Raw genomic sequence first — 14513 nt, forward strand, 5'->3', positions numbered from 1 at the left:
CTGGTTAAGTAGGCACGCTCTGCTGCAGCAGCCTGGGGTTCGGATCCCTGGCTCACAACGATGCACTGCTAGTCAAGCCATGCTGTGGTGGCGTCCCATATAAAGTAGAGGAAGATGGGCACAGATGTTAGCCCAGGGCCAGTCTTCCTCAGCAAAAAGAGGAGGATTGGCGACAGATGTTAGCTCAGGGTTAATCTTCCTCACAAATAAATAAATAAAGTCTTAAAAAAGAACCTAGTTAAAATTCATTATAGTTGGAATTTCCTCTTGTTCCAGAATACTTAGAAATTGGGTTACTCTAGGAGACCGGGTTTTGCAAAACAATATTGGAGACCTTGCTTGGTGCAATCAGTGTAGATCCTACCTTTGTCCCTTTCCACTCCTATATTAAACAGGCAGCTGGAAAGTGCCAGACAGGGCCCAGATGTCCTCAGGAGGAGTAGGTGGCAAAGAATGACAAGGAGACACATTAACAAGAGAAGTCACATTCAGGAAAAGGCAGTGCCCATATAGATCACGGATGAGAATGGGCATTACAGAGGGTTTTCATAAACTCTCATGTTATAATATGGAAGATATTTTCTCTCCTAGGAACCCACTAGTTTCTTGAAAGGCCTCATTTACATGTTTCCAATCTGGTAGTACATAGTAGATGCAGTGGATATTAAAGGTCACAATAAGGAAGAGATTTTAAGCATAAATACCACAAGAACACTATTTCATTTTTTAAGGGGAAGCAAAGTAGTCTAAAGAAGTATCTATATGCATAAAATAAGTAGATAAACCAAAATGTTAAACAAATGTATACATAATTTTCTATGATAGAAATTTTGCCTAGGGAGCACCTATTCCCACAAGCAGATTTCATCTGAGATGCTATGTATAAGGCTATTCATGGTGATATGAGTATTATATAAATTTTTCTGAACTTTTAACTCTATTTTATTGTTAACGAATCTATAGAAAATGAGCATGGCCCAGGTGCAGGGTCCAGGGGAATGGTTGGAGAATGATTTTAGGACAATAAAAGGCATCCCACTGATGTCAACTAGCTCCTTTCTGCCATCTGTTTTCATCTGTTTTCCCCTTAAAATCTCAACATCACTTTTTTAAACACATTGTCCTCACCGTGTTTCCTACCTACCAATAGCCTGTGGTTTGCCATTTATAAAGTCAGTGCTCTTGGCTTCAAGGAACAGAAAACCCTGACTCGAACTGGGTTGAACAATAAGGAATTTATTACTTCACATTATAGGATGTCCAGAGTTTGAGTACGCTCCAGGCATAGTACAGCCATTTGCCTCAATGATGTCATCAGGACCAGGGTTTTCCATCTTTTCCCTCTCATCCTCTGTGAGTCGGCTTTGCCCTGGGCTGACCCCCTTCGTGGCTGAACAACAGCTGTAGCAGTTTCAGGTAGTATGGACACATATGATCCTGTCTGAGGGAAGAAGTGGGACCATCGCTTTTGCTGTTTTAAACAGCATTATTGAGATATAATTCATATACCATACAATTTTCCCATTTAAAGTTTATAATTCAATGGTTTTTAGTATATTCACAGAATTGTGCGACCATCACCACAACCAATTTTAGAATATTTCACCACCCCAAAAAGAAATCTTGAACCCATTAGTAGGCATTTCCTATTTCTCCCCAACCATCCCCAACTCCAGCCCTAGGTAACCTCTAATTCACTTTCCATTACTATGTATTTGCCAATTCTGGATGTTTCATATAAATGGAATCATACAATACATGGTCTTTTGTGATTGACTTACCTCACCTACCATAATGTTTCTAAGGTTCATCACCATCTCTTTCTTGCATCCCCTCTTTTAAGGAGAATGAAAACTTCCCTGAAATCTCTCAGCTGATTCCCCCTTAATAGTCTATGGTCTAAACTGAGCTGCATGACCAATTCCTAATCCAAGCACTGGCTCTGGAGGAGGAATCGCTATGAGTGCCTTAAACTGATATAAACCAATTCCTGGCAACAGGGATAGGCTTAGCTAGTTACCTGCAAAGCTGTCACTGGCAGGCAGGGATAGTGAAAGTGAGGGGCGGATATCTGAACAAAATTGAGTTCCTTTTAGGAAAGAAGAATGGGGGAAATGGATGTTGGGTTAAGGAAAGAAAGTGTACACTACACTTAGATAGTGCAACATAATACTTACAAGTGGAGCCAAGAATCAATGATGAAAGAGTTACCTTGGGTTATTTATTTTTTCAGTCTTCCCTTTTTCCTGACTTTTTATTCTGCATCTGTAGGTTTCAGACTAGGACACCACTAAGGTTCTAGGACTCTAGGTTCCCCACTGCCACTGCCACTGCCACCAGCCACTCCAACCCCTGCGGTGGATTCCCCCACCAGGCTTAGCCAAGCTGACTGAATGCCGGAGCTTCGGGGAAGTGGGGAAGGCAGGGAGAAGTAAGTGAGAGGTGAGAGCCACACAGTGCCTTCTGTCCAGGTAATCGATTGACAAAATCTAGCATGTTACCTTTGCTATTCTAGCTTCATGTGGTTGAAATATGCAACTGGGAGGGAGGCTGCAACGATAAGAATACTATATACATATGTGGATTCGTGGATATGTATATCCTGTCAGTGAACAAAAAATTAAAATGTGGGGCAATCTTAAACCTCGATTCTTTCTCCCTTGGTTTAGTCTCATGTTCTCTCATGCTTTTCCACAATAGGGGGTAGTTTGACTGGGGATTTAAGTACTCCTTCTTTTTGAGCCATCACGGCACTCCTGTCTTACTCCATTTCCTCTTACCCTACTTCTAGACAGAGGTAGTTTCCCTTCAACATTCTTAATAACAGATTCTAAGTCAAGAGAATGTCACCTCAGGATTGGTTCTGGACCAATGGGAAGCTACTGGGTTTCGGGATGATCTGTCATCATATTGGGAAAATACCACAGATACTGAGACATAAATCAGACTCTTCGAATACTGGGGGCGATTGGATGTCAGTCAGCACATTCCTCCAACACCCTCAAGGGAACATGACTTCATTTTATAGGCAATTGGGCTCACCCTTTCAATGTGTATCTTATTTCAATACGTGGCAAGTACCATGTGTGGCAGTGTGCTAAATGTGGAAGGAGATGCAAATCCCTACCCTTGACAGTGTAGAATGCTTTCTCCAAAGATCCCAGGCAAGAGTTGGAGACTGAAGAAAATTCCAAATGGCTACCAGGAATGAATTTTCTGCTCCTTGGAAACCTCGCTCAACTGTTAGCAATACTGAACAAAGAACATGGGGAGGGTGAGCATAAGCCATGCCCTTGGCTGTGCACATCAGATATTTCTTTGGCCTTATCTATGATATGAATGTGCTACTGAGCCTCAGGGATTCTGCCCAAGTGGCTGCTCCAGGCATCTAAGGGCCATGGTGCCTGAGTTTCCTTCTGCGGCATTAGAGATGCTCATCATGGCTCAGCAGAGGAAGCTTTCTGGGACCTTCCTTGACTATGAGAGGGAACTAGACTTCAGTCCTTGACTAACAGAAGGTCTTAGGCTTCCCAAGCCAGAGAGTCAAGTTTCTGCTGGGCTGCAGGAAACCATTCAAGGCTGGCTAGCTGTTGAGCCTATTATTTTGGGATCTGTGTACATGCTAGTAAAATAGAATTAGGAAGAGAGTAGAGTTGGTATTGGTCTCTAAAAACTCCGACCTATACCTCTACCTGCAGGAGAGCATGCAGAGATTCCTTCATTATCTTTGATATCCCCAGGCTTCCCATAGAAATACATGATTAGTGGCTGAAGTGAGGGATGCAGACTAAAAACATTACTATTATTCAAGAAAGAAGATCAGCAAGGGTGTAGCTATCAGGAAAGGCTGCCTGGAGGTGAGCCCTGCAGGAAGAGTGTGATTTGGAGGGACAGAGAGGGAGAATGGGGCCACTTCAGGTTTTCAGTGGCGGTGAGTTAGGGATTGCACAAATGGCCCTATACAAACAAAATGGCAGGCAGAAAAATAATTTGGTTTTAATACTGATTCACTGAAAGTATTGAAATATCAACGTATCATGGGTTGGATTTTCCAGGAAGCATATCTAAGACAGTGTGTATTAGTCTCCTATTGCTGATGTAACAAATTACCATGAACTTAGCAGTTTAAAACAACACAAATTTATTATCTTACAGTTCTAGAGGTCAGAAGTCTAAAAGTCTAAAGGAACACAGGGTTGTGTTTCTTCTAGCTCTGGGGGAGAATCTGTTTCCTTGCCTTTTCCAGATTCTAGAGATTGCCTACATTCCTTGGCTCAGGGCTCCTTCCTCCATCTTCAAAGCCAGCAGTGTAACATCTCTCTTTCTCTCTAATTTCCTTCTTATAAGGACCCTTGTGATACATTGGGCCCACCTGGATAATCCAGGATACTCTTCCCATCTCAAGAGCCTTACCTTAATCACACCTGCAAAGTATTGATAGGTCCAGGGATTAAGACACGGACATCTTGGGGGGTCATTATTCTGTGTACCACACGGTGTTCAGTGTTCAGAATCAATGCCTGTGAAAAAGGGCGAGAAGGAAGCAGGATTGGGCAGAGGGAGAAGCTGAGCTCTGAGGCTCTGAGGCTGATAGCCTCAGCTGACCCAGCGAGGAGCTCTGGGGCTAGAATGACCTCTCAGAGGTGTTTTGTTTTGGGCTGAAATGACCAAGCTTTTGAACTCCCTCCTAGACCAGTCATGAGATGTGGGCCACCTCCAGTGGGCATGACACCAGTTCAGATGGCTCACTGCATCGGAGGCTGTCCCTGAGGGACTGACAGCTGAAGGCAGCCTGCCCACAGCGCTCCACACCTGGGACAACAGGTGGGGCATCTCCACGTCCACCACTCAACCCTGGTAATGATGCCTGAAAAGAGCTTTGGAGAGGTCCCATTGCTTAGTGTCATTTGTGTCCTTTCGCACTTATGAGCTACATGTTGAAGATGTGGCTCTCACTATAGTCCCCCTTGGAGTGGGGGTGGGGTGGGAGGTTAAGTTCTGTAAAGCATGGACAATCCTTAACTTATTTATTTATAACTGTGTCCCTCTAGGAAGGATTTGAGGTGGCAATCGTTAGCTTAACCAAAGTGGAGCAGTTACTATAGGAAAAATATTAATAGTATGAATTATATAACTTCATAAATAAGTGAGATGCTACAATAATGCACTAATATATCAGTAAATACAGGTGTCATGTAATGGCAACAGTTAACTCCTCAGAGATGAATTTACAACTCGTTCCTGTTTTGACGCAGATATTTCACATTTGCAGCTGACATATCTGAGCTGTATGACCTACTGTTTCTATTTATACAAACACGAAACGTAAGGCAGGAACACGGAGGTCTCTCTCAGAGAGCGGCCACACCCCCCACCACTGCTACACTCCTCTCCTTTGCATATGTAGATCTGAGGCTTTAATTTTGTGGAGATGTCTCATTTTTTCTAGTCTGATCATCTATATAGAAACCTGGGAGTTGTTCCCCAGTTTCTCTGTTGGGAACACAACAGGCTGACACCAATGTCCCCATTCACAACCACACTGGCCACAATGAATTAAAGCCTTCATATTAAAGAAATAAAGTAAAGAAAACTAACAAACCTTCCCCCATAGCCCCATGAGCACTCCTCGATTAGTGACCATCTAATCAGCCTGCTTTGCCACACACGACCCTCCACATGCCCGCGTTCGCCCTCCGAGGGAGGGGCTGCCTCTCTCCCTGGCTGCTGTTTCTCCCTGGTAGCACAGCCTGCCACTTCTCTTCCTGGGGTTCTGGGCATCTGCCTTGTGATGCCTGATCTTTTCAACAGTATGTGACTCCAATTCACATAAAATCAGGGTTTCTTTCCCCACAGCTCAACTACATCCAGATGTTACCCTCTGGTGGGGCACTCACACTCTCTTCCTGGAGCTGTGGGAGAGTCGTTTGCTGTGACCTCAGTTTTAAATAGGGTAACTGAAAGCTCACCCCAGCCCTGGTTCTTTGCCATCATCCCTCTGTGAGTTAAGGCTCATGTCTCGTGTATGAAGAATCACTGTCTTCAATGATGCTGGGACTGGGCAGGGGAGGAGGCAGTCCTTAGAATTCTTGCCCTGGCCCACCAGCATCCACGTACAAAGATGGCTAGATACTCTGAGCAGCTTATCTCAGTTTTGCCAAACACATATTCTTTCTTCCAAGGTACCTATTGGATCCCCGGGATTTTCTGGTTAACTGGTAGTTGCTTGAGGTTTAGGCAGCAACCACAGAAAAAATAAAAACTGATATTTATTGAATGTTAACTATGTTCTATGCACTCTTCTAAATGCTTTACATGCATGGACTCATTTAATCCTCATGACAATCCAGTGAGGTAGATACTGTTGTTATCATCATCATTATAGAAATTGAGGTACAAAGAAATTAAATGTATTGCTCAGCTCCCTCAGCTAGTACACTGCAGAAGTGGAATTCCAATCCCGGCGGCCAGTTCCAAAGGTGTTGCTTAACTGCTGAGCTGTGCCCCCCTACAGTACCCGCTAAGTGGCAGCGTGAAGACTGCATGAAGTGCACATCTTCAGCCTGGGCAGTACTGTGTTGTGATTCAACTGAGCCAATAAGTCACAGAGCATAGATGCCTGCCTCTTCTCACTGCCACAAAACCATCCATAGCATATGCATGGATCCATGGCCATGCCTGCACAGCTGTACTCACGGGGGCACTCAGAGGCAAACATACCCACATGAGCACGTTCTGTGTGGTCAAACTCACCCACATGTGACGCAGATGTCCCAGCAAGACTGGATTCTGGTCTTCAGAGGCCCTAAAAACAGAAATGAGTATCGAGCTTCCTGTTGATATATAACCCAAGGCAAAAACAAAACCAGCCCTAAAACAATAACCACAACAAAAAGCATACGTATATGTGGAAGTTTTAAGAAAAAGCTTCTTCCTGGGATTTCTGATTGGAAAATGATGGAAAAGTTCACCCAAGCTGAACTTTTCTCATTTTGGGGAACCACTGTTTTGCTGAAGCCCTAAAGCTTAGTCTGCTCATTGAACCATCCAGCATCAATTCTCAGAGTTTTCCAGCCTGCAGGTGAGAAAATGAGTTAGGAACTCATTTTCAAACACTAATGTTTTAGATAGTGGGAGAAGGAGAGATGAAAATAACTGTCTCCCATACCTTCAATACCACAACATTTTATAGCTAGAAGAGATTTTTTATGATGATCTTCTCAGTCTCCTAATTTACAGGTGGAGGTTCAGGAGAGGGGGCTAGGAAGCTGACACTACTCTCTAGTGGGCCCAGTGAGGGTTAGAACCTGGCAGAGGATGCTTTACTGCCCCATAAGGCCATTGGATGTTCTCATTTTTCTTAAAACACTTGTCTGGGGGCGATGGGGAACCGAAGTGACAAGCTCTCTGAGGGCAGGAACCAGGAGGAGTGCTGTACACGGGAGCATCCCAGGGCCTGGCCATACTCAACCCTCAGCACATGTCAGCTTACACAACGATGGAAGGCAGAAGGTCAGAAAGAAACCTGGATTGACTGGCTTGGTCCTCACACCAGTTGTGGGGTAGCGGGGCTGGTGGGAGGAGGACAGAGAACGAGAACTGCTATCTGGTGGTCAGCATTGGCCTGGCTTCTCTGTAGCCCTCTTACTTTGTAGAATCCCTTCACTACACTGTGGCCAGAGAGATGTTTAAAACGCAACCCTGATCACATCCTCCCCTGACCGAATCCCCTCAACGCCTCCCCATCTCATTTGGTGTAATGTCTGACCTCCTCACCACCAGGGCCTGTCTCGCCCACCTCTCCAGCCTCACGGCCACCACCTGCTCCTCCTCCACTTCACCACCTGACCTGCCAGGCCGCCTCAGGCCCCCTAGGGTCTCTCTTCCTCTGCATCTTGGCTAGACCGGCTCCTTCTGGCCTTCAGTTCTCAGATTAATTGCCCCTTACTCAGAGAGGCCTAGCTTAGCCTGCCTAATTTAAAGTAGTTCTCCCCGACCCCGCTCCCTTACATCACCCGTTTGTTTTCTTCGTGGTACTTATCACTACCTAAAATTGCCCTATTCATGCAGTGATTTTCCGATTTAGTGCCAGGTCCTAAAACACTGTTTGCCTTGGTAGGCTTTCCAGAAAATAGTGTCGAGCGATAGATGGATGGATGAAAGGATGAATGGATGAAAGGATGAGTGAACGAAATGGGGTCAGTCCCCAGGCGGCGGCCCCTGCAGACCGCGCCCTCCCCTGGCGGCCGGGATCCGCGACGGAACCCGAGGGCGGCGGCAGCGGTTTCCGAGCGGGGGAATCCTGAGGGAGCGCACAGGAAGGCAGGGCGGAGAGCGCGGCCGGCCCGGGTGAGTGCGGCGGCGCTGGGCGAGGAGCGGGGCGCCGGCCGCGGGGAGGGACGCGAGCGCGGGGCCCCGGGGCGCGGGGCGGAGGCGCCGGAGCTACGCTCGGCCGGGGGCCGCGGGGGCCGGGCGTGGGGACGGCGGGTGCGGGCGGGAGCCAGGCCGGGCCGGAGCGGCGGGGGGAGGGCCACGCGCGGTCGGCGGGTCCCTGCGGTCACTGCGCGTCGGCTGGCCGGGCTCCTGCCCCGGAGCTGTGCGACCAGGCTGTGTGCCCCTTCCTCACTTTCTTCCTTTGGCCTTCAGCGTACTCATTCGCAAAATGGGGCGAATAGTTTCTGATCGATTGATGGATTGCGTGGTTCATTCATTCCTGGTGCTGTACCAGGTTCTGTGGCTAGAGATGCGGAGACAGAAACTGCCCATTAGGGCTTCACAGGCTAGTGAGAAACCCCCCACCTTACGGGTGAGGAGGGTCAACACAATTAGAATTTGGGAGTTCTTTAAAAAATAAAAACAAAACTGCTTTTCAGACGAGAGATGTTAACTTGAACATTAAAATTTAGACCTGCTGAGACTGGGGAATAAGAATTCTGTTGGGTACTTAGGAGGAATATACATTGTTAGCTAGTGTATTGCATATTGTGATGACAGCTTAAATACAGAAAAATTTACAAAGTGCGTTCACCACCCTTTCGGATGTGATCTTTACAGCTAATTGAGTTAATCAGAGCAGGTGGTGTATCCTCGTTTAACAAGAAAATAGAGGCAGAGGTTGAAACTTACCCAGGCTCTCACTGCGGGGAAGAGACAAAGCTAGACTAGAATCTAGGCCTCAGGACCCACGGACCAGTGCTCTTTCCACCACACTAGGTGCCTGCGTGCTTCCACATTATTTTTATAATACACAAGTCATTCGTTTGTGACAAAAAGGGAGTTCCACTGGGTCACAGATGGCCTTAAGACAGATTTGTATCCACTCAGATTGTTCTCTGACTTATTTTTGGCATTCTTCCCACTCTCTACCCTGGCCTTGGGTGATTTTATCTACACTCAAACTTGACCTTCACACCAAGTCCCAAATCTATATCTTCTACCCAATTTCTCCTAGCTGTATCCAGACATCCACTGACCATTTCCACTTGGGTGCCTCACAGGCACCTCAAACTCAGTATCCTAAACTACACACTACCTTTCTCCAGAGACCTGCGCTCCAAATCAAATAATTGAAATCCTTATCCATTCAGTCACCCAAGTACAAGCTTGGCTTGGTTTCTCCCCTCACCTCCTACAATCAGTGGATCACCAAGTGCTGCCGCGTTCTATTTTCTAAAGATCTCCCAAATCCCTCCTCTATCTCTGTTGCTTCTTCCTTCATTTAGGTGCCTAGGGATTATGGTAATAACTTCCTACTGGCTCTCTTTAGCTTTAAGCTCAGCTTCTTCCAGTCTATTTTCTGTTCTCTACAAAGTGATCTTTCTATAGTTCAGATATGATCAAATCACTCACTTGCTTAAATTCCCTTCAAGGTTTTTCATCATCTTCAACATAATATCCAAAGTCCTTAGGGTGGATTCAAGGTCCTTCCTGATCTTTTCCGAACTTCACCCACCTTCCCCACCCTCCATCTCCAGACCACTGTTTCTCAGGTGTGGTGCTGACCTCCACTAGAAGCATGGGAGTACTTGTTAAAGGTGAAAATGACAACCCAACCAGAACAAATCAGAGTCTTGGGGGATAATGAACTGGATTCTGCATTTTAAACAAGGTCTCTGCATTTTAATGAGTTTTGCACTGGAGTTTGAGAGGCCTTGTTCTAGATACTCTCCCATATTTCCACTGCTCTTTATCCATACTTGTGTAGGGGAGGAAGACAGTTCCTCTACCCGCTAAGTCCTTCTGGTTGGTCTAAGAATTAAATTGACATGAGACAATAACAGAAGAAAATAAAGTTTAAAAACATGTATACATGGGAGAAACCCAGGAAAACTGAGCAACTCACCATTATGGCCAAAGCCGCTACCTTAAATACTATCTTCAGCTGAAGACAAACGAGGATATTGGGGGTACTGGTTTGGGACTTCAGAGGGGAGGAAGGCAATTTACATGAAGATGGAAATGTAAATGTAAATGTTTGTTAAACAAGTGTTTGCTGGGCCCTTTATAGACAATGTGACCCAAGAGACACATTTTGCATTACACTATAGTTATGGTATTAGCTCCTTCTATCTTAAATTCTTTTAGGCAGTTAGAGGGAAGGTCAGAGTTTTTTTAGGAGTCTTTTGTTCTTATAATAAGCCAAAAAGACACATTTTGGGGTGGCCAGTTCTGACCCCCACACCTGACTACCCACCTGTGTTTCCCTGAACACAGCTTGCTATCTTTTATGCCTTTGTACGCATCAGGCTCTTTAGCTCCTTTGATAACTCTCCCTCATTCTTCAAGTCTCAGCATAACTTTCACGCCTTCTGAGAAGACCTACATCACCAGGCAGGACCAAGCACCACCGTGTCACCTCCAGTGTATGTTAAGTCCATTCTCGTGGACTCTCCCAGAGCCGTGGCTTACCCCTCAACATTCCTCCCACTGTATTACAGTGATAAATTGTGTAATTGTATTGTCATTGTCGGTTTAACAGTTGTGAGCACTGGAGAATAGAGACTTGTTTTTCCCTGCCTAGAACCCAGCACAGAGCCTAGCATATCAGTGTTTGTTAAAGGCCTGTTGAATGAACGAATGCTCTAGGGCCAGATGGAGAGGCATTTAATTATCAGATGTGCCTTTGGGTTCCTTTATGTACTAGCCTGGACTGTCCCTGATTCATGGGAAGTTGGGCTCCCTGGCACTGGCTTCATTGTTTCTGGTGATAAGGATGTTTCTTTCGTTCAGAGGAATTTTAACCAATGGTAGTGTTAAAGAAAAAATTTAGTGACGTTTGTTAAAGAATGGTAAGGCAGACTTTATTCAAGGGGGGAGGGATTGGAGAGGCATCTCCATGGAAGTAGAGACCACTGCTATGGGAGTCTTGTAGTAGAGGAGGGAGATTGGACTCAACTCTTGACTCCAATGAGGACAAGTCGGGGTTTATAGCCAAGGAGCAGGGTGGGGTCAGTGGATGGAAAATTGCTAAGAGGAAACATCAGCAGTAAGGGGGATTCTTGTTAGACCACTCAACAGAACTCTTGCTGAAGGCAGACCGGGGTGATAAGATATCCAGGGTGGTCAGATACCAAGGGTGGGGGATTTTCCTTAAACTAACTTAGCAGGATTCTTGCTCAATCCTTGCTAGTAAGGACAAGAGGAAAGTCCAAGATTGAGCCTAGTCCAGCAGAGAGGTCAGAGGAGGCTGATTAAAGTTAGGTCAAGAAGAGAGTCCTTGGAGCCAGCCCTGATGGCCTAGTGGTTCAAGTTTGGAGCTCACCGCGTTGGCAGCCTGGGTTCGCTACCTGGTCACAGAACCACACCACCTGTCTGTCAGTTGCTATGCTGTGGCATAGAAGAACTAGAAGGACTTACAACTACGATATACAACGATGCACTGGGGCTTTGGGGAGGGGAAAGAAAAGGGAAGTCTTTGTGGTTAAAAAGAGTAATATAAGAACTAGAATCTTCAGTGAAAGCGGCTTTTTTTTTCCCCTTGGTCTATTTACCTCATGCACACATAGTCATACAAAATTTATGTATAACTATTTATCTCTTTAGAAAATAATTTGTATTCATCTTAGAAAACTTAGAAAATACATTGCAATTTAAAAAATAAAATGTCACCCATTATCGCACAACCAAGAGGGAACTACTTAAAATTTTTTTGTGTTTATTTCTATTGGTGTTTTTTCCATTTATATTCATGTTTGAACATAATTGGGATAATGCCAATTATATATGCCTTTTTACCCTGCTAATTTTACTTAACATTGTATTTTGAGTTTTTTCCACATCAGCAAAAATTCTTAGTGAAAAAAAATTGAGGAGGAAAAAGTTTTCCTTGACCCTCTTAGGGTCTAGAAATTAAACTGACAAAGACAGATTAACAGAAGAAGAGCATACAGGTTTGTTTAGTATAAGTTTTATGCCACACAGGAGCCTTCATAAGGAAATGAAGACCCAAAGAAACAGACCTGAGTATTTTATGCTAGGTTTAATGAAAAGTGGACAGTCGTGGAGGAACACCATAGTTGAAGGAGTCTGAGGTAACTGTAGAGGAAACGGGGAAATTTAGCAAGGCCTGTTTGTTAAGATTCTTCTTGGCATCCCTGTGTCCTCAGAGATAAGGATGCTCTTTTCGTCTGTGTATGGGGAGGGCACCCCTCACATGAGGGTTTTATGACCTGGTTCAGGGAAGAAGGGTGAGGCAGCGGGGAGGTCAGAGTGACATTTCTCACATTCCTTCAGCTTAAAATATTCAGTATGCCCAGTTGCCATTTTTTGGGGTAGCGTGTCCTGAACCCCATCACATTCACAGTTGTTTCTTGAATGGCTATTATGTGCCAGATCTTATTTTAGGTGCTGGGGATACAGCAGTGACCAGAACAAAGTTCTTATTCTTATGGAGTTTACATTCTAGTGGGAAAAGCTAGTAAGCAAATCAGCAAATGAGGATCATCTAACGATATGTGCTATGAAGAAAACAAACAGAATAAGGATATGTAGTCACTTTGCTTTTTAGTAAAGTTGTGCTAATTTACCTTCCCTGCAGGAGTGTGTGTGTCTGTGTCACTTTATTTTGTCATCAGTGAATATGATCATTTTAAAATATTTGTTAATTTTATAGGTGAATGAGTGATAATTCTTTGTAATTTGCATGTCTTTGATTACTCAGGATGTTGAACATTTTAACATAGTTATGTGCATTTCCTCTTCATTGAATTTTCTGTGCATATGCTCTGCTTATTTTCCTGTTGAGGGCCGAGTGTTTTCCTGTTTTGAATAATCCCTTTACATTACTAATTTGTTGTTGGGTCCTTTATATTTAATGGATAGACAAGTGCTCTTAAACAGTGGTGAGACTGTAAGAGGAAAGAAAAAACAGAGGAAGCCTGGAATTCCCTTCCCCTCTTTCTGCCCCTCCCCGCTTCCTTCTAATACAATGAGGAAAAAGTGATCAGAGAAGGAAAAAGTGTAGTTTAGGTGGAAAGAAGTGAAGAAAGAAAGAAAAAAAATAGGTGGGCGAGTGAGAAGATGATGATGAGACTAGAAGTGAGAAGATGGGAGAGGCCAGAGAAGTGGTAAGAAGGAAGAGGAGTGAGGGAAGGAAAACATGGAGAGGATGGAAGAATGGAAGACAGAGTCATAGAGGCTCAACGTGCTTCCCTTGGATAATTACATTTTTCTTTTTTCTTTTTCTACCTCAACCTAGCAAATCCCTAGGAGAAGATGACTGTGTTCTTTAAAACACTTCGAAATCATTGGAAGAAGACTACAGCTGGAGTCTGCCTGCTGACATGGGGAGGCCATTGGCTCTATGGAAAACACTGGTAAGTACCTGACTGCCCCCACCCACCCTGCCTTCACCTCCAACAACAAAACCGTCCAAAGGAGCCTAAGGTTAAAATCTTGCCCTGCTGTGCTGTCTCCATAAAACATTGTGGTGTAAAAGAAAAATAAATGTTAAAACCACAAACAGAGACAAAGGCTTCTTGCTGGGAGCAGTTCTGTGAAACGAAACTGCTATCTGGAGCTGCTAACACAGACTTCAGTGGATGTAGATCATACGTACCAGTGAGATTGGAAGGGGAGGAAATGGAGGCGCAGCCGAGAGAAAAGTCACCTCCCAGTTAATGGTCCACAGGAACTGGAACTCATATGTCTCCTTGGGATTTTTTTCCTGCAGTTTCTTACAGCCTGCTGATCTATTATCACTCCCGTAGCTGGACACTTACTGAAGGGGCTTCCTCCAACCCCTGTGACTTTCCTGGTCTGTTCCATTAGCCTAGGTTAATTTAAATGAGACAAAGACGTTCAAACCTTTTGTTTGAAAAACAAGAGAGTCCTGGGTTTTATTAGCCTTCAGGTGTGGAGGGAGAAGAAGGTGCCAGAGCTCCTCTTCTGGTTTATATGGTCATAAGATTTAAATAAACAGAATTTTTGTGTAAAAATTATGCAGATATTGAGAGCCAATCAAATTGCAGTCTTTGGGGGATGCAAGGCTATATTTTAAATATCTGGCAACACTC

The 14513-nt window shown here is 44.7% G+C and overlaps 1 protein-coding gene across 4 annotated transcripts in view; it reads left to right on the top strand.

Annotated features, from left to right (window-relative positions):
• Positions 1-12191: 12191 nt before the first annotated feature.
• Positions 12192-14513, top strand: part of AGK (acylglycerol kinase) — a 77854-nt gene continuing 75532 nt past the window's right edge. For 3 of the 4 annotated variants that reach the window (XR_015552426.1, XM_087431815.1, XM_087431830.1), the window contains exons 1-2: positions 12196-13565; positions 13697-13814. Coding sequence is in view for 3 of the 4 variants with exons in the window: in XM_087431830.1 (XP_087287956.1) it covers positions 13782-13814 (33 nt within the window). In the remaining variant the exon portion in view is untranslated. Of the gene's footprint in view, positions 13566-13696; positions 13815-14513 lie in introns of all 4 variants that reach the window. The other variant, XM_087431824.1, reaches the window with a different exon arrangement.

This window comes from Ceratotherium simum, chromosome 1 (assembly GCF_057802395.1).
Source record: "Ceratotherium simum simum isolate JZ-2026a chromosome 1, ASM5780239v1, whole genome shotgun sequence".
Taxonomy (NCBI): Eukaryota; Metazoa; Chordata; class Mammalia; order Perissodactyla; family Rhinocerotidae; genus Ceratotherium; species Ceratotherium simum.